Below are 18,796 nucleotides of genomic sequence, written 5' to 3'. Positions count from 1 at the left end.
CAACTTGGGGGTCGCAAGGCCCCACCCCCAGCCCCGCCCCTTCTGCACCCATTGGGCCAGAGCGACATCGTGCGTTGAATCCCAGAACTGGCCGTGGCCAGACAAAAGTCAGACCCTGGGGCTCAGTGGCTTCCTCTGACCCAAGTTTCCAGGCTCCATCTACCTCCCTAAACTCAGGAGTCCAGGCCCAGCCTCCTCCATTTGACCAGGAGTCCAGGCCAGCCTCCTCCCTCAGACCCAGGGTCCAGGCCCAGCCTCCTCCCTCAGGCCCAGGGATCTGGACCCCCAGCCTCCTCCCTCAGACCAGGGTCCAGGCCCAACCTCCTCCCTCAGACCAGGGTCCAGGCCCAGCCTCCTCCCTCAGACCCAGGGTCCAGGCCCAGCCTCCTCCCTCGGACCCAGGGGTCCAGGCCCAGCCTCCTCCCTCAGACCAGGGTCCAGGCCCAGTCCCCTCCCTCAGACCAGGGTCCAGGCCCAGCCTCCCCCCCTCAGACCCAGGGTCCAGGCCCAGCCTCCTCCCTCAGACCCAGGGGTCCAGGCCCAGCCTCCCACCTCAGACCCAGGGTCCAGGCCCAGCCTCCCACCTCAGACCCAGGGTCCAGGCCCAGCCTCCCACCTCAGACCCAGGGTCCAGGCCCAGCCTCCTCCCTCAGACCCAGGGTCCAGGCCCAGCCTCCCCCCTCAGACCCAGGGTCCAGGCCCAGCCTCCTCCCTCAGACCCGGGGTCCAGGCCCAGCCCCCTCCCTCAGACCCAGGGTCAGGGCCCAGCCTCCTCCCTCAGACCCAGGGTCCGGGCCCAGCCTCCTCCCTCAGACCCAGGGTCCAGGCCCAGACTCCCCCATCAGATGCTACAGAACGGACCCCAGCCCCAGTTCCTCAGCCCAGGGATCCAATCATTCTTTGAGGATAAGATCTTTAAATCTGACCTGCATGACACACCACCCCAGCTGTGACCTTCCATCCTCTATTGACAGGACAGACACAAGTGTTCTGAGGACGTGTCCTGGGTCGGGGTCCCGCTTGGGGAAAGGATGAGACAACAGGATTCCAGAGCGATGCAGTGAGACATGACCTCAGCGCCGGGGGGAGCAGGTGGCCGAGCCACTGGGAGAGCAGGTCCCTCCGGCCTCTGGGACAGCTGCTCCCTTCTCTTGGGGATATGGCCTTGGGATGATGGGAGTTACTTTATTTTTTTTAAGTTTATTTATTAGTTGTAGATGGACGCAGTGCCTTTATTTTATTTAGTTATTTTCATGTGCTGAGGATCGAACCCAGGGCCTCGAAGGCACGTGCCAGGAGAGCGCTCTACCACGGAGCCGCAGCCCAGCCCTGCTGTATTTTTTTAATGAGCATTTTATTTTGCTGTAGTTCTAGATTCATGGAACAGTGGCAGAATCTGCAGTGCCTGTGTGCCCGTCACCCAGCCAGCTCTCCCCACGTCCCTTAAAGCTCCACAGGATCCTTTCACCAGGGCTGCCACCAGGGGCCTTTTCCTGTCCCAGGGTCCTGTTCAGTGGACTCACTCTTGCATCCAGAGAGCGTGAGTTCCTGTGCAGGGGCAGTGTCCAGCCCCTGACCCTCTGCGGGGACAGGATGGGCCTGGCTGGTGCTGCAGGCAGAGCTGTCCTCCGAGGGAGGCGCTGTGGGGGAGAAGGGGAGCCTGGCTCCTGGAATGGACGGGTCTCTGGCAGACAGCTGGACAATACTAGCCTTGGTGCTCAGTGCTCTATGGGAGGAGAATCCGGAAGGATCTGAAAATGAAAGGCCAAGTCCACCCTGGACAGTGTAAGATGGGGGCAAAGACAGACACAGATGGCTCTGTCACCAAGTCCAGAGGAGCCTGGGGTGGGGGTTCTGTGGACCTGGAGCAGGAGGGGGCAGGGGCGGCGCAGGGAGGGGGAGAGGGAGTAGATTGGGTCCAGAATGGATGAGCGACTTCCACCACCTCGCTCAGAGCCAGAGGAAGGGGAGAGGTGGAAGCCAGAGACGTCAGGTCGGACCCTCCAAGTTCAGATTTGGTACCCTGGACACTGGGTGACACCTATTGTCTTCAGAGAGGAGTGGTGCCACAAGAACCCAGGACAAGCTTTCAACATGTCCCCAGAGTACAGAGACATGTCTATAGAGCATCAGGACCTTCCTCGGAGAAGGCACACCTAGGACAAAGGAAGGGTCCTTGTGGGAGGACAGAGCTGGGACTCCTGGGCTTGAGGGAGGAGGCTGGGGTCCAGATCCCTGGGCCTGAGGGAGGAGGCTGGGCCTGGACCCTGGTCTGAGGAGGAGGCTGCCTGGACCCTGGGTCTGAGGGAGGAGGCTGGGCCTGGACCCTGGGTCTGAGGGAGGAGGCTGGGCCTGGACCCTGGGTCTGAGGGAGGAGGCTGGGCCTGGACCCTGGGTCTGAGGGAGGAGGCTGGGCCTGGACCCTGGGTCTGAGGGAGGAGGCTGGGCCTGGACCCTGGGTCTGAGGGAGGAGGCTGGGCCTGGACCCTGGTCTGAGGGAGGAGGCTGGGCCTGGACCCTGGGTCTGAGGGAGGAGGCTGGGCCTGGACCCTGGGTCTGAGGGAGGAGGCTGGGCCTGGACCCTGGGTCTGAGGGAGGGGGCTGGGCCTGGACCCTGTGTCTAAGCAGGAGGCTGGGCCTGGACCCTGGGTCTGAGGGAGGGGGCTGGGCCTGGACCCTGGTCTGAGCAGGAGGCTGGGCCTGGACCCTGGGTCTGAGGAGGAGGCTGGGCCTGGACCCTGGGTCTGAGGGAGGAGGCTCGGCCTGGACCCTGGGTCTGAGAGGGGAGGCTGGGCCTGAACCCTGGTCTGAGGAGGAGGCTGCCTGGACCCTGTCCTCCGTTGGGGTGGGACTGGCCTTCACTAGGGGAAGGTGCAATGTGTTTCTGTTCTGTCCTCCCCGGAGCAGCTGTCTTGCCTTCCAGGTGGCCATGGGGACAGGGGGGCGCCTTTGGCCCAGGTTGGGCCACCTGCCTCAGTCACCTGGTCGGGGATCTCCCCGTCTGTCCCCGTGCTTCTGCCGACTCTGCCTCCGTCCTCCTCCTCGTCTGTGCACTCCTCCAGGCTTGACCCTCCCTCCTCCCCTTCTGCCACCTCCTCAAAGGACAGCCTCCCCAGGTCTCTGGGTCCCTCTGCATCCCCCTCCAACCCCCAGTCATCGCCCAGGACGTCCAGGACAGCCAGCGGGGGGCTCCTGGTATCGGGATCCAGGTCCAGAAGGCCCTGGAGCAAGGTCAGAGCTGGGGGTGCAAACTGGTCCCAAGGGGCTGGTGGCCGAGGGGGCTGGGGCCTGGTGGTCATCCAGCCAGCAAAGGCTTCAAACTCCGGGTCAGGAGCCAGTGCCACATCCCAGGGGAAACAAGCCGTGGCAGCGCAGAAGAGAAGCACCCCCAGGGCCCACGAGTCCACAGATGGCCGCAGGGGCAGGGTGTCGGGTGGCAGCAGGAGGCACAGTTCAGGAGGCGCAGTGGGTAGGGGCACTGGTGGGGCTGGGGTTGGGCTGCCCTCAGGCCGGGTCAGACCCAGGTCGCCTAGGGCCACGCGGCTGCAGAGAGGGTCGAAGACCAGCACGTTGTCTGGCTTGACGTCTGCGTGCACCAGCCCCCGGCCGTGGAGGAAGTCCAGGGCTCCAGCCAGCTGGACCACCACCCGCTTCACCATCAGCTCCGGGAGGCCCTGTGGCCAGACAGAGGAGGAAAGTCAGGCTGTCCTGGGTCCTTCTTCCTCCACCTCAAAATGGTTCTAGACTGTTCTGAAGGGGTGGGGAATCCAGGGCCTGGGACCAGCAGCTACCTCAGTGTCCCCACAACATCCTCCAAGGTCCTGCCATCCTCCAGCACACCCTTATCTGGACTTGGCCTCCACCAGCCCCCGGACATTTTCCCCACTAGAGCCCCAATTCTAACCTGAGGCCCTTTCCTTTAGCTTCCTTTGAAAATCCTCCCGACACTCAAACCCACTCAGGATTTCTTATGTCTCCTCTCACTACCCAGTTCTTCCCCAGGGGGAACCCCAACTCCTACCTACCCCTAATCTTAGTTCAATGCTAATCTCCACCCTATCTCCAACCCAGATCCTATTCTTACCCTCCAGATTGCTTCAATTGATTGATGAATCTTTGCACCCAGATAGGCAGAGGCAAGTCAGAAAAGCCAGCCACCTATCCATGAAACCATCCCTCCATCCCACAGTGTTGAACAATGTATCCATTCCACAGCCAGCCAATGATCCAATAGTTCAATTATTTAATATCCAACACCACCCATTCATCCTTGCTTCCTTTCATCCATCCATCCATTCATCCATCCATCATCCAGCCAGCCAACCACTCAGCCATCTATCAAAGCATCCATCCATGCATCCACCCATCTGTCCACCCACCCATCCATCCCTGCATCCATCCATCCACCCACCCATCCATCATCCAGCCAGCCAACTAGCCACTCAGCCATCTATCAGTGCATCCATCCCTGCATCCATCCCTGCATCCATCTGTCCACCCACCCATCCATCCATCCATCCATCCATCCACCCATCCATCCTTCCATCCATCCATCATCCAGCCAGCCAACCAGCCACTCAGCCATCTATCAGTGCATCCATCCCTGCCTCCTTCCACCCATCTGTCCACCCACCCGTCCATCCATCCATCTACCCACCCATCCATCCTTCCATCCACCCATCTGTCCATTCATCCATATATTCATCCTTGTTACTTCTGTCCACCATTCCATCCATCCATCCATCCGCCCATCCACTGGTCCTTCCCCCAAGAGTGTGTACGTCCGACACCTATCCTTCGTCTCTCCCCCCACCTTCCTTCCATTTATCTCTCAAATCCAAAGTCCTGGAAATAGCCCTGCCCTCTCGTCCTCAAACTCAGGAGGGCCTAGGATCTCACGGGTCCCGTCCTGACCTGGTCTCATTCTAGAAGCCCCATTGCAACCCACACCCAGCTCCATCATGGACACATCTTGAGCCGCCTCTGCCTGCCGGGGCCACCCCACCATGCCCACCCTTCCTCCTCTCCGTGGCCAGTCTGCCACCAGCCCTCCCTCGACTGCCTCACCCCCACATGGTCCCAGCGCCAACTAGGACCTGTCTCTGTCCAGCCCCTTCAGCAGTCCCAGGGCATCCTCAGCCCCACCGGCTCCTGCCCCTCCACACAGGGCTGGGAGGGCTGGAAGGACCCACGTTGGGGTTGGGTGTGGAACTTGCATGGAGAGTTAGAAATGGGGAGGTGGTTTGACTCAGGGGGGACCTGGGATCAGCACTGGAGACAGAGGAGGGACGGGCTGGGACGTGGGACAGACAGCCCCTCGCCTGCCTCACCTTTTCCTGCAGCATCCTGCTGAGATCCCCGCAGGGAGCGTACTCCTGGGCGAAGGCGAAATGCCGAGGCGTCTGCAGGGGCCCGCCCAGGGTCTGCAGCAGGCTGGGGTGGGCGGACACGCAGCGCCCCACGCAGAACTCCCTCAGGAAAGTGGCTCTCAGGACGGAGTCCCGACGGAGGAGCTTGAGAGCCACCGCAGGGCCTGCCAGGGAGACCGGGCCCGGGGGGGGGGGGGGGGGGGGGGGCACTCAGGGCACTGGTCCTGGGCCCCAGACTTCCTGTCGCGTTTCTCCACCTGTGAAGCGTGGTGGAGGCCTTCCCGCCTGCTGGTGGGGCTTCAGGCCTCACCCTCTCTGAGAGGGGCCCCTGTTTTCTCTTGCATAAAGGGACATGGCAGTGGCTAATGGCCAGTCAAGCTGCGCTCCTGCCTGCTGTGGGACCTGGAGTGGGCCACTTGGCCTCGCTGGGCCACCTCCTTCTCAGAACTCTGAACTTTCGGAGACCCCCTCCGCCCCACCCGAAGGCTGGCTTCGCGAGGCTGGAGTCACGGGGAGTGCGAGCCCGCCCTCGGTGGCTGGACTCACCCCCTTGGCGAGGCTGGGCCAGCAGCACCCGGCCGTAGGAGCCGGAGCCCAGCTTTCGGAGGAGGCGATACTGGACACGCAGGCTTCTCACGGGGGTCACCCTAGTAGCGGTCAGCTCCACCAGCCGCTGGAGGGCTGCAGCCGTGTCCTCCTGCCAGAGAGGGGCAGGGTGGGGGGTGAGTTGGGGTCCCGGGAGAACAGCCCAACAGGGAGCTGGAGGCCCAGCCCAGGACTGCACTTGGGGACAGGGGACTGGGGTCACTGTCCCCAGAGAGGAGGGTGAGTCACAATGACTCACCCAGGCTCAGGCCACCTGTTTTTGTGTCCTGGTGGGCTGGGGGTCATTGTCTCAAGGCCCTGCCTGTCCCATCTGTGGGAGGCAGCAGGAGCCCCCAGCCCCACCTGGGGCTGTCCCCCAGGCCCTTTCTCTGGGTCCTCGGCCTGGGTCTGCTTGGGTCTGTGTGACTCTCCCTCCCTCGGGGTCGCGGTCTCTCTTGTGATTTCCTGCCCCTCCGTCACCTCCTGTCTCTCCCATCTCACCTCTGGGTCCCCATCCACGGGGGTCTCAGGGGCCCTGAGCTCCATCTCGGGGGCCGCCTGGTCGTGGCTGACCTGGGCAGACAGACACCCCGTCTGCACTCCCCAGAGGGCGACCAGCACCTGGTGCCTGCACCTGGGTCCCCACCAGCCCCCGTGGGCCTGAGGTCCCCTGGCGGCTCCCTCTTCCTGTCACCCTCTCGTGGCCCAGTCTCTTTCCTGGGCTCCCTCCCGGCCTCCACCCCGCGGGTCCTCGGGCAGTCTCTCCTTCCCGTGAACAGCCCGCCCTCCCTCTCAGAGCCCTCCTCTCTCTGTCACTCTCGGGGTCCCTCGGCTGCCCCTGACACTCCGGGGTCTCTGGAGTCGCCTCCCTCACTGCCTCTGCCCCAGCCCTCTGCCTCCGTCCACGCTCTGCCCTGTTGGCCACCAGGTCTCCTGCTGCGCCCACTCTGCCCTGGGCACCCTCCTCTGCCCCTCTCTCCTCCTCTTTGTTCAGATTCTCAGAGAGCCTTTGTCCCTCCCTTTCTCCAGGCAGAGGTGTGTGTGACAGCACAGAGACAGAGACATCCTGTCCCCCACACCCCTCCCTCACCCCCCTGACCCGCTGCCCCCTCCCTCCCCCTTCCAAACTTAGACCAGCTTGGACTCCGGGCGCTGGTCCCAGGACAGAGGGGACAAAACATATTGTGAACCCCCAAGGGCCAGGCCTGAGGGCAGAGGACAAGGGAGGGAGAGGCCCATTCACAGTCTTGGCTGGGGCCAGAGGCCAAGAGGCCGGAACTCAGTGCTTTCCAGTTTCTACTAGGAGCTGGGAGTCCTGGTGGTCAGATCACAGGACACCCCAAACAAAGCTCTGCTCCGTGATGCCTGGAGTCCAGGCCCCCACCACCTCCCTCAGACCCAGGGGTCCAGGCCCAGCCTCCTCCCTCAGACCCAGGGGTCCAGGCCCCCGCCTCCTCCCTCAGACCCAAGAACCACACTCACAGCCTCCTCCCTCAGACCCAGGGTCCAGGCCCAGCCTCCTCCCTCAGACCAGGGGTCCAGGCCCAGCCTCCTCCCTCAGACCCAGGGTCCAGGCCCAGCCTCCTCCCTCAGACCCAGGGTCCTGACCAGCCTCCTCCCTCAGACCCAGGGTCCAGGCCCAGCCTCCTCCCTCAGACCCAGGGTCCTGACCAGCCTCCTCCCTCAGACCCAGGGTCCAGGCCCAGCCTCCTCCCTCAGACCCAGGGTCCTGACCAGCTCCCCTCTGGGCTGGGAGATGCACTGGGGAGAGGTCTTCTCGTGTCCTGAAGCTTTGCCTCACCCTGGCCCTGTTTGGAAGGGTGTGCCCTGGACCCTCCCAGCCCCCAGAGTGCCCGGATTTATTCCCAGTTTGTGGAGTAGGAAACTGAGGTTCCGAGTCGCAGATCGCCTTACACTGGTCAGCTGCAGCCAGACCTGGGCCCGCCTGTGTGACTCACCTCCCAGCTGACTCACCTCCCAGCTGCGCTCGGGTTTCTGCTACTACTACAGCCTGCTATTAATACGACCAGCGTGTGGCCCGTGGCTCTGGAAGGAGCCCTGGAAACCTGGCTGTGGCCATGGCCCCAGGGAGCCCGGCGGGCCTGGCGGGCTGAGGAAGACCACCTTTGCTCTCTGACAGGAAGTGGAGCCCTTGGGAAGCAGCGGGAATGCGGCCACCAAGAGCCCCGGCTGCTGACCCGCCTTCACGGGTGTTGCGCTTCTGCCACAGCCACTTGGTCTCCTTTTCCTGGGGGGACAGGGATTGCGTTAAAGCAAACAACATGTGGAAATCTGGGTGAAAAGAGCTCATGGCTTGAGATCTGGTTTAAAACAGCACAGCAAGTGCACACCTATCATCCCAGGGCTCCGGAGGCTGAGGCAGGAGGATGGCACGTTAGAGGCTAGCCTCAGCAACTGAGCCAGGCCCTAAGCAACTTGGCAAGACCTTGTCAATTAAAAAGGGCTGAGGATGTGGCTCGGTGGTTAAGTGCTCCTGGGTTCAATCCCTGGTAAAAACAAACAGACAGACAAATGAATCCTGTAGCAGATTATTTAAGCCCTCCCCCCCCCCAGTGGTGGGGCGGGGGAGGAGACAGGGCATGCTGCTGGAGGGGGTCTCATGTGACTCCTTTCTTTTCCATTTTTGCTTTTACTTAGAGTTTTCCTTCATAAGAAGCTAAAAGTTACAAAATAAACTACAAATGTCAGGAGACATGGTGCCCAGGCCCCAGGTGCACACAGGTCCTGATGATCACACCTCGGCACGGGACAGCAGGTCTGTAGGATCAGCTGGTCAGGTGGATTTCTCCCAGTTTGCCCCCAAAGACCTTGACCTGGGTGAGTTACTGGGAAGTCATGTCCTATGGCTTTCAGGGAGTTTTTGTGGTATTTGTTTTTCCCTGAGCTGTCTGTGGCTGCTGGAAAGTGCAGAACAATAGGGTGGTGACTGATTCTCTTGATAACAGGCCAGATGCCTGCTCCCTTTTTCTTACTCATCCAAGACTTGGCGGAGTCCCCCCAGTGAGCCTCCAGGGGGGCCTGGAGAAGCAGTCACTGGCCACAAAGATGCAGCCAGCAAGGAGCAGAGCAGGAGGCTTGGAGTCTGCTGCCTGGACAGCACCTGAGGACAGACTCCAGGTCCCTCGCAGGGTCTGTGTCGGCTGTCCTGGAGCTGGGGCTGCTGGGCTCCTGGGACAGCTGCCGTGCTAGAGCCGAAAGGTCAGTCTGCAGAGCTGGCCACCTGGGCCCCCGGGAGGAGTGGGAGAGGGACACTGGGGCCTCCAGCCCTCCCCCAGAGGCTCACCGATGATCCAGGGAGCTTTGCACCTCCCCATTTAGCAACGCACTCCACCACTCCAAGGGGTCACCCCGAGTGACCTCAGCACGCAGGTGTGGCTGGGGGAGGTTCCAGGCCTGGCCCCAGGGCACACCCCTTTTTAAATCCGGCCTCTGGGTGTCGGGCCTCCCCCCTCCAGTCAGGTGACCCACGGCTCCCGAGGGCTCCCTGCCACCGTCCCCTGACTTTGTCTCCTCCTGGCTGAGTGAGCATGCCCACTGCCTCCCGCCTCAGCCTGCTCCCGGGGCACCCGGCCCTCACGCTCCCACCAGAGCTGGACTGTTGGGGAAACGCTGGGGGGCTGGGATGCACCACGCCTCGAACATTCCACCATGAAATACCCGGTCCGACTAGGTGGGAGACTGTATGTGCCGCACACATCGTAGGTGAAACTCAGTAAACCAAGGTCGTGTTCCATGGATGATACCGACTGTTCATTACAAACCACTTTTTTCAATTAAATTTCATGAATAAAACATACTGAAAGAGCCCACAAAAATTAGTTTAGGGCTGGGGGTGCAGCTCAGTGGAAGAGCACTTGCCTAGCATGCACAAGGCTCTGGTTGCCATCCCACCACCACAGCCACCACCATCATCATCATCATCATAAACAATAATAACGAATCATGATGATGATGACGATTCACCCTCAAAGACTGCACTGTTGACAACTTAACCCCCCAGCCTCCCTCCCATCTCATCCTCGGCTCAAAAGAGACAGAAAAGAAACCCTCCCTGCACCCTGGTTTGCCTTGTCTGGTGCAGATGAGGCTGTGAACTGGCAAGCAGACCTTGGCCTCCCACCCTCCCCCTGCGGCCCGCACAGGCTCTGCCTCTTCTGGGCGCTGCCATGTCCCTTTCACTGAATGTAGACGGGAGAAAACCCGGACCTCAGCCCCAGATACGGACTCATGATCACACTGTGCCTCCGCTGCGGGCCAGCGCCTGCTGGGGGGCCGTGGGCCTGCAGGGCCATCTGCAGGGCCACCCTCATCTTCCCTGTGGCACTGGAACTCCTACTTCCTGAAGCCCAGGCAGGCCACACCCAGTTCTTCACGCCTCCAGCGGGAGCAGTGTGCACCCAGCCCCAACCTGGTGACGATTCCCCACCTAGAGAGCTGTCTTGGACATGTCCACCGTGAGGACGCCTCTCAGCATGCAGTGAGCGCCAGGTTGGCCTCGCGATGAGGAGACAGGACTTTCCAAATGCAGCTGGACCCCTCTTGTACAGATCCTTCCCTTCCCTCCCAGATGGGACACCAGGCCAAGTGAAGTGCTGGCTATGATCTGATTTTTAACAAACTCTGAGTTACGTGGGTACTGGCCCATCCCATGTCGCCTTGCTAGTTGTCAGATGCCACATAAACAGTGTCATGTGTGGGGGCTCCTTGGCTGGCTTTGGCTCCAGCAGCTCGGCACATGGGTAAGGTTCCCTGTTCCCTCTGCGGGGCTGTTCAAGAGCCCAGAGCTGCCGCTGTCTTGGGGGCACCCCTTCTTCAGACGGTGGGCACAGGGGCCTCTCCAGCCCTGTGCTCTTTCCCGCAGCGGTGCAGCCCTTGCTCCCACGGGGAAACGCAGGCCCACTGCGCTGCTCTCCCAGACCATGCCTCCCGCTCTGCAGGCTGCTCACCGCTACTGATCTATGTGTCTTGGGTCCATCGAGTCCCTGGAGGATCTGAGAAAGCTGGCCAAAGCCGCCCTGTCCAACAGCGGCTAGCCGCCTGGGGCTCTTCAGCCCTGAGACCTGGCTGCTCTGAGCCGGGAGGGACTGGAAGCGGCCCAGGCTCCAGGTTGAAGGGGGAGTGGAGGAGTCTCCCTGCCGGCTCTTACGTCCTCCTGTTGCCTCGACCGCGCTCTTGCCATGCGCCACCCCTCCTTGTCCGTGGATTTCATACTTGGAATATACCCACTTCCTAAAATTCATCATTAACTCCTAGATCCAGAACCCAGTGCTATAATCAATAACAATGTATCATATACTTGAAAATGGCTGACAAAGTAGTTCTCGCTGCAAATAAATGTGTAAAGTCTTATGAAAACGGAAGTGAGACCCGTGGAGTGGAGGCGGGGCCGGGGAGGGAGGAGGGCAGGTGCTGGAGAAGGCAACTGACCCCATGACGTGGTGTGCTGTGTGCAGGTACAAATGGACAGCAGGGAATTTCACGTCTATGTGTGATTGTGAGGCACCAATGAAAAGTGCAGATGCGTCGTGGTCCCTGTGGTCAGCCATTCCTCCATGTGTGCATATTTCAAAACATCATGTTGCCGGCCATAAATACAAGCAATTTTTATTGGTCAATAATAAAAAGTTAAAAAAATATAATAAAGGGGGGAAGGAACCTAAAAGCTCACACTGCCTTTGCAGGGTGGCATGGAGCTTCACCCGACGGGAGCCCAGTGCTGGCCTGGGTCACGCTCTCAGCTCATCCTGCGAGCAGGTGTCCTGGGGTCTGGTTGTGCTGCGATTCCCACATTTTTGCACTTTTTGCTGGTGACGGGGGTTGCCAGGCCCACCTGTGTAGGCTGAGAGGCGTCCACTCTGGCTCAAGGACTCAGGAAGCCCCTTGTCCGGTCAGCCTCCTTCAGACACCAGCTGCAGTGCTGCGGCTGGGAACTCGGGGGCTCCACAAGGTGTTTAAAAGGAGTCTTTAAACAGAAGTGCAGGCTGGAGCAAGGCTCTGTGTCCATCATCGATGGGAAAGTTGTCAGGAAACCCGACCCTCTCTCCCTGCTTGACTCAGAGTTGCCAGTGGGGTGTTGTCTGCAAGTTCAAGTTCACAGACAGCTCTGAGCAGAGAGAGTCCTGGCACCCGGTGGAAGTCAACGTCATTGAGATCATTTTCACCCAATTTATTTGGGACTGAAGCCCCCCACTGTAATCCACCAAGGAACCCTCTGGAAGTCTGGAGACCACTGGCCAAGAATAGGGGCGTCTCCATCCCCAGTGACCGCTCTCCAGACCTCGTCCCTGCCACGTGGCCCACTGCTGCAGCCTCTTCCCCCCTCCAGCCTCACGCCCCACCCCAGGCAGCTTTCGCATGCTCCCTCGGACCCATCCCAGTGGCCTCCACGCAGCCCTCTGCCCTAGGGATGCAGTCCAACCTCCCCAGCACGGAGCCCTCTGGAGCCCGCACCTGCCCCTTATCTCCTGCTGCGCCCATCTCACCCCCACCCCTGGCCACACGGAAGGAAGGACTCAGAGTGCGTGCGCGGCGGGGCAAGCTGGCTTCTCTCCCTGGTCTCAGGAAGCGAGTGTGCCGTGAGGAGAGCGGCGGAGGCCAAGCGCAGCGGCTTCGTAATGGCTTCGTAAATCCTACGCGATTAGCGGTGATTCTAGCTTGTATTTACTGAACTCTGCATCTCACCAGCCCCTGTGCTAAGCCTCGCAGCGGCCCTGGGGAGAGAGGCGCTATTCTTAGCTGTGTTTGATAGTTGAGGAAAGAGCGACTCACAGAGATTAAGTCCCCTGCCCGTGTCCTGCTGCGGGTCAAGTGGAGGGGACTGCATTTCACACCCTGGCCTCTGGCTGCCGGGAGCTGGGGAGCTGGGGGCACGTGTAGGTCAAGGTTGTGGAGTTCTCTGGTGGCCTTCAGCCTCCCCACACTTCCTGGGGCCTTGCGCCTGCTGAGCCCTGGCAGCAGAGGAGCTGTCACCTCCGTCACCTCCTCCGGGGGCTGTAGGGGCTCTGCAGGCAGTTAGGAAACAGGGGCTCCTGTTGTAGTTGTGGGCCAGAGGGAGCCCAGGAGTGCCTCCCACCAGTCCCGCTGGGACCCAGGAGGGGGACAGAGAGCCAACCGAGGACAGGAGAGGCCACCCAGCCTCCTGGGATTCCAGGTAGAGCAAGGAGAGCCATTCCGTAATGCTGAGCCCCAGGCCCGCTGCCGGGCAGCAAGCAGGCAGGTTCTGAGCTGCAGCGGAGGGCCAGGCAGGCGGAGGGGGTGCTGGGGCAAGGCTGGGGATGGGTGGCAGCACCCTAAGATCCACTGTGGCCACGGCTGTACCCGGTGGCCATGCCACCCCTGCCAACCTCCCGCGGGTGGACGGCATGGCGTGTGCGTGACATGGCAGCAAAGCCACCGGCCTGGCCTGGGGGAGGCCCCAGGGCAGCTGACCTGGACACCCAGGTCCTGTGAGCTCTGACCTCCTCCTCCGCCCGAACACAGCTCTTTCCAGTAGGGGTCCTCCGAATCTCCCTCTTGATCCGTGGTTTTCTTTCCTCGTTAAAAAAATCAATGGACTTCATCCCTTAGAGCAGTTTTAGGTTCACAGAAAAGGGGAGTGGATCGCACAGAGATCTCCAGAAGACCCCCTGCCCCGCTGCGGGCCCCCCTGGTTACCAACACCTCCATCTGGGCGGCCCTTCCCTGGTCTCTGAGTCCGGTGACAGGTCATCTCCAGAGCCCAGGGTTCTCAGGGTTCACTCTGGCGACCCTGGCGCAGGGTGGGCTGGGACAGAGGTGTGCTGGGGGGTGGGCCCTGACAGTTCAGGGTGGTTTCCACACCCTCTGCCCTCCGCCTCCCTGCCCCAACCCTTGGCACCCCTGAGGCCCACGGGCTCTGAGGTTCTTCCTTCTCCAGAGCTCAAGTAGGGGTCAGCAGGCTCCCCGCTGCCCGGCTTCTTTCACTTGACCACATGCATTTAAAGTTCCCCTATGTCCCAAGTCCCAAGTTCAAGGCCAGACTCAGCAACTTAGCCAGACCCTGTCTCAAAATAAAAAGGGCTGGGGATGTGGCTCAGCGGTAAAACACCCCTGGGCTCCATCCGCTGCACTGTGAATATGAACATCAACCAACAGGAAAAAACTCTGTGCACAAATACAAGCTCCGTGCTCACACAGCGGGACCGATGGCCGGGCAGTCACGGAGGCTGTGCCGCACATCTATTCGACAGGACCGTCCGACCAGCAGGGTCGTGTGCTGCGGGAGCCGGAGACCAAATGGCCAGCACCGGGAATCTAGGGCTCCCGGCCCCGTGAGCGAATTCTCAGAATGAACGTGTGAGCCAGCAGGTAGTGCAAGCCTGTGATCCCTGCGGTGTGGGAGGCTGAGGCAGGAGGATTTCCAAGTCAGCCTCAGCAAGGGCCAGGCGCTGAGCAACTCAGTGAGACTCTGTCTCTACATAAAATACAAAATAGGGCGGGGGATGAGGCTCGGTGGCTGAGCGCCCCTGGGTTCAATCCACATTCACGTGTGTAGTGGGGTCGGAGGAGGGGGGCCAACTGCAGAAATGAGGCTCTCTGCATCAGCCTCCTCGGGCAGCGCTGTGCTGGTTAAAGGATGAGTGACGGAAGGCGCAAGGACCGAGCCTGTGAGTGTCCCTGCACATCCACCTCCCCTGCAGGCACACGGCTGCCTGAGTCCCCAAGGGGAGAACTGGACGCCCGTTCAATTGTCAGAAACAGAGAAGTGGTGGGGGACAGGAGCCGGGGACGCTGCGGGGCCACTGTAGGGAGTGTGGTCCTCCTGACGGCCTGCGACAGAGGACGCCCCGGGGGGAACAGCTCCAGGAGCTCCCCACAAGTCTCGCGGGGGTGAAAGGAGGACCCCTTCCCCAGGCGTTCAGGGGAGCAGGGGCAGCCTGTCATGCTGCCCGCCCTGTGCCTGTCTCCCCTCTCTGCAGGTGGCCCTGCTGCAAGGTCATCGGGTGGTGTGCAGGGTCATCGGCTGGAAGCTCCTGCAGGGGAGGGAGAGGCAGGAGTGGCCGAAGGTCAGGGAGGGTGTCCATCCACTCCTGGCCAGACTGCAGCTTGCAAGGGACAAGGACCAAGCACTGCAGTGGCTGAGACCTCACTGTGGGGGGCATGAAGACTGGGCCCAGGGTGCAGGTGGCAGAGGGCTGTCCACAGATGCACCATTATGGAACAAGTTGGCCGCCACGGTCGAGTAGTGGCTGGAGTGTGACTTCACATCCCAGCCAAAGCAGACAGCAGCACCCTGTGCCTCGGTTTCCCCATCTGTGAAACAGGGATGCTGGCACACGTGTCAGCGGCCGACAGGGAAACTGTTTCTAACTCTGGAGAGCAGTCCTCAGGGACTCCGAGCAGCACCCACACCAGGCTCCAGAGCAAACCCCGTGATCCCAGCTTCTCAGGAGCCTGAGGCAGGAGGGTCTCAAATTCAAGGCCTCTCTGGGCAGCTTGGCCAGACCCTGACTCAAAAGTAAAAGTAAAAAAGGGCTCAGATGCAGAACACTCTGGGCTCAAACCCCACGCGCCCCCCTTTCTCAGTTCCTCTGTTTCAAGGACTCACGAACCTGCCATCACCGGGTCACTGGGCGGAGGTCTCAGCTGAAGGCTGGGGAGAGGATCTGCACCCAGCTCACCCAGTGCTCGTGGCTGGACTCAGTGTCCCCTGGGCTACTGGACTGTTGGCCAGCGCTGCCTGCAGCTCTGCCAGGTGGGCTCCCCAGGGTGCAGCTCCTCAGAGAGGAAAGTGGGGAGAGATGGCCAGCCAGACAGGAGCCGTCTTCCTGGCCCACCCTTGCTCTCCCTGATCTTTTTATCAGAAGGCGTGAACCTGGGCCCTTCCAGGGGTGGGGACTCACTGGGAGGGTGCCTCAGGAGGCAGGGGCTAGCTCGGGCTGTGGCCACTGTGGGACAGGCACCCACATTAACCGGCAGGAGCCCCCAGACCCTCTCTGCTACTCCCTCCGTTTGTGACCTTGAACAAGGCTCCAGACCTTTCTGAACCTCGGATTCCTCCTCTGGAACACGAGGGTGGGATAGGAACCGTGCTCTTTGCGCTCACTGCTGTGTGCACTGAGGATGTGTGCTGGGACCGGGAGTGAGCCCCGAGGGGCTGGCGTTCCAGGGGGGTGGTGGTGGACCACCCCTGAGTCAACTAGACCCAGGACAAATGAGAAGAAAACGGCAAAGAAAGTGGTTTCAGACAGACGAGAAGAGGCCAGGTCATTAATTCAGGTGAAGTAGCAGTGTTTTTCCTGAGCACCTACTGCGTGCCGGACCTGGAGGCCAGCTGAGGTCTGCACCTGCACACCGCACATGCAGCCGGAGGTAAGACACACTGAAGTCCCATCCTCAGCGCCTCAAAATTCGGCCCACGGTCCGGTCGTGCTGGAGTGGAGGGGCTCCCAATCGCCTGTGGGAGGTGCCCTCAAGGAAGGCCACATGCAATCAGGGGTACAACGGGGTAGAGCGCCAAGGGGTGCCAAGGTCTGGGGCAAGTCCTCGAGGGCCCTTGATCATCCTCCAGGACCGGGAGATAGTTCATCCATGTTGTTTTAAGCCCCTGGTTTGTGGGACCAGGTCACCGCATCCCTAGGAAACAAACAGGTGCAGAGACTCCGGCAATCCAGAAGAATCCCCTCCCGGTGCACACGTGGGCCCGCTGAGTGCCCGTCTCCAAGGTGCAGCTTGGAGAGGGAGGCTGCAGTGCAGACCCCGCCCAGGCCTGTCCACCTGGCATCCAGGAGGTAAGGCATGTGGGTCACCCAGCCCTGACGGGGCTCGGGGTGCAGTGAGAGGGCTCTGTGTGTGCCGTCTTTGGCGGGTGGGTGGGAGGGAGAGACAGAGCCGCGCTGCCTGGCCTCAGTGGCCATCGCCAGGAGAGACACAGTGGGCTTGCGTTCACTTTCTGTGCAGCAGCCTCCAACGGCACCCGCGGGTGGCCCTGGGGTTTCGTGGGCCAGGTGTCCCGAGGCCTGGTGGGGCTCTCTGCTCCAGGCCTCACGAGTCTGGAATCGAGGTGCAGCTGGGCGGGGCTGTGACTCAGTTCCCGTGGTGGGGGCACAGAGGTTTCAGGTTCCTGGGTCCCCGTCCCTTGCCGGCTGGGGCCACGACCTGCCTTTGGCTTGAGGAGGCTGCCTGTGTTCCTGGCCGTGGGGTAACTTCCACCTTCAAGGCCGCAAGGAGAAGCTCCCCTGAGTGGAATCCCCTCAGCTTCAGGAAGAGCCTTGTTCCTTTTCAGGGTTCCTCTGATTAGGCCAGGCCCACCGAGGGCCATCATCTGCCTACCCTGAAGTCAGCTGAGGAGGAACCTTAATGCCACCTCCACAGCTGTGCCTAGGAAAGCATCAGATGGAATAACTAAGAGCAAGGACCCCGGGGTCACCTTGGATCCAGAGGGAGGTGGGGTGTAGGAGAGGGGCACACAAGCCTTCCTGCGGGGAATCTACAGGGAAAACTGAAAGGAAGGGCGGGAGTCGCTCCAGGCCCAGAGAACGGCTGGGCCAAGGCGGACAGAAGGGAGGCCCTGTGCCAGGAGCCCACAGAGCCGTGGAGAACACAAGGTAGAAACAGCGGGAGCGCCTGGCACCGCCAGTGGGCAGGACCTTAGATTAGCTGCTGGGCCGACCCGATGACCGGGTCCTGGAAGTCCAGGCAGCCCAGCTCCTCCGCCCTCTCCTCCCTCTCTCTCCCCCTCTCCCTTTCTCGGTCTCTCTCTTCCCCTCTCCCTGACCACCCCGCGTCCCGTGGCCTGGCGGGCTGCTGCCCTCTCCCTGGCTTCAAGTCCACGTCCACCACGCCCCCTTCTCTCCTTCAGCAAAGGCCCAGCGGAGGGAGCGGGCGGCGGGGGCTGGGCAGGCGGGAGGCGCCTCTGACCCGCAACAAATATTTGCGGAGCGGGGTCTGCCCGGCACGGCGCTGGGCGTGGCGAGATAAGCGCAGGGACTGGGCGGGGGCCGGGCGCATTCCGCAGGAAGGGCTGGCGCCTCGGGTGCTGGCCCGGCAGGCTGCGGTCCCCGGGCTGCAGTGGAAGTGGGGTACCCGGCTCGGCTCGCCTCCGTCCACCCGCACCCGGCCCCTCCTCCAGCCCTGGCGTCGCCCCAGCCGAGGCCACATCTCCCTTCTCTCGGGGGACCAGCTCCTGCTTCCTGGCCCCAAGCTGTTCTGGTTAGCAGCTGGGGCGAGCATAGGTGGGACCGGATGGCCAGCAAAGCCCAGACGCCCCCAGCCGGCCACGCCCCTGCGAAGGGATGGCCCCCCGCACAGACCCGGGAGGAGGGGGCATGCCGCCTCCCGGTGACCCCAGAGACTGATCAGGAGCATCGAAGGTTCGAGGCCACCCTCTGCATCTTGGCAAACCCGGCTGGGGACGTGGCTCGTGGTGGAGCACCCCGGGTTCAATCCCCGACACACACAAAAGGATTCGTAGGTAGCTCCTCCGGAAGGTCAGCTGAAGCCTTCCGCCATGCAGAGCCCCTCCAGCGGCCCAGGCAGGGGCCACAAGTCACGTGGGCGACTCCTGGCCTGCCTGGCTGTGGTGGACTCGGTGACCAGGGCCTTTGAGACTCTTACCCCCCAAGGCTCCTCAAAACCACCCAGGCCATCCCTGGTCAGCTGGGGACAGAGCAGAGCAGGTGTGATGCCCAGCACCCCAGCCCACAGGCGATGGAGGGGCCCAGTGGAGAAGCCATGTGACTTCCTGGGTGGGATCCTGGGCCACCGAGGGACATTTGTGACATCCCAATAGAGGGTCATTTCCTTCATAGTAATGTGCCCACCCTTCTCTCTCTCTCTCTCTCTCTCTCTCTCTCTCTCTCTAA

The 18,796-nt window shown here is 61.6% G+C and overlaps 1 protein-coding gene across 1 annotated transcript; it reads right to left on the bottom strand.

The window, feature by feature from the left end:
* Positions 1 to 1,153: 1,153 nt before the first annotated feature.
* Sbk3 (SH3 domain binding kinase family member 3) lies at positions 1,154 to 11,215 on the bottom strand. The gene is made up of 5 exons (XM_040279818.2): positions 10,922 to 11,215; positions 8,079 to 8,202; positions 5,916 to 6,176; positions 5,331 to 5,533; positions 1,154 to 3,674 (listed from the first exon to the last, which is right to left on the bottom strand). Exons 1-5 carry the CDS (start codon positions 11,213 to 11,215, stop codon positions 2,862 to 2,864), a joined length of 1,695 nt encoding a protein of 564 aa, XP_040135752.2. The 3' UTR covers positions 1,154 to 2,861.
* Between the last annotated feature and the right edge of the window lie 7,581 nt (positions 11,216 to 18,796).

The sequence above is a fragment of the Ictidomys tridecemlineatus genome, chromosome 15 (assembly GCF_052094955.1).
Source record: "Ictidomys tridecemlineatus isolate mIctTri1 chromosome 15, mIctTri1.hap1, whole genome shotgun sequence".
NCBI lineage: Eukaryota > Metazoa > Chordata > Mammalia > Rodentia > Sciuridae > Ictidomys > Ictidomys tridecemlineatus.
The sequence above is the reverse complement of the archived record's forward strand: the minus strand, read 5'-3'. Positions and strand labels throughout refer to the sequence as shown.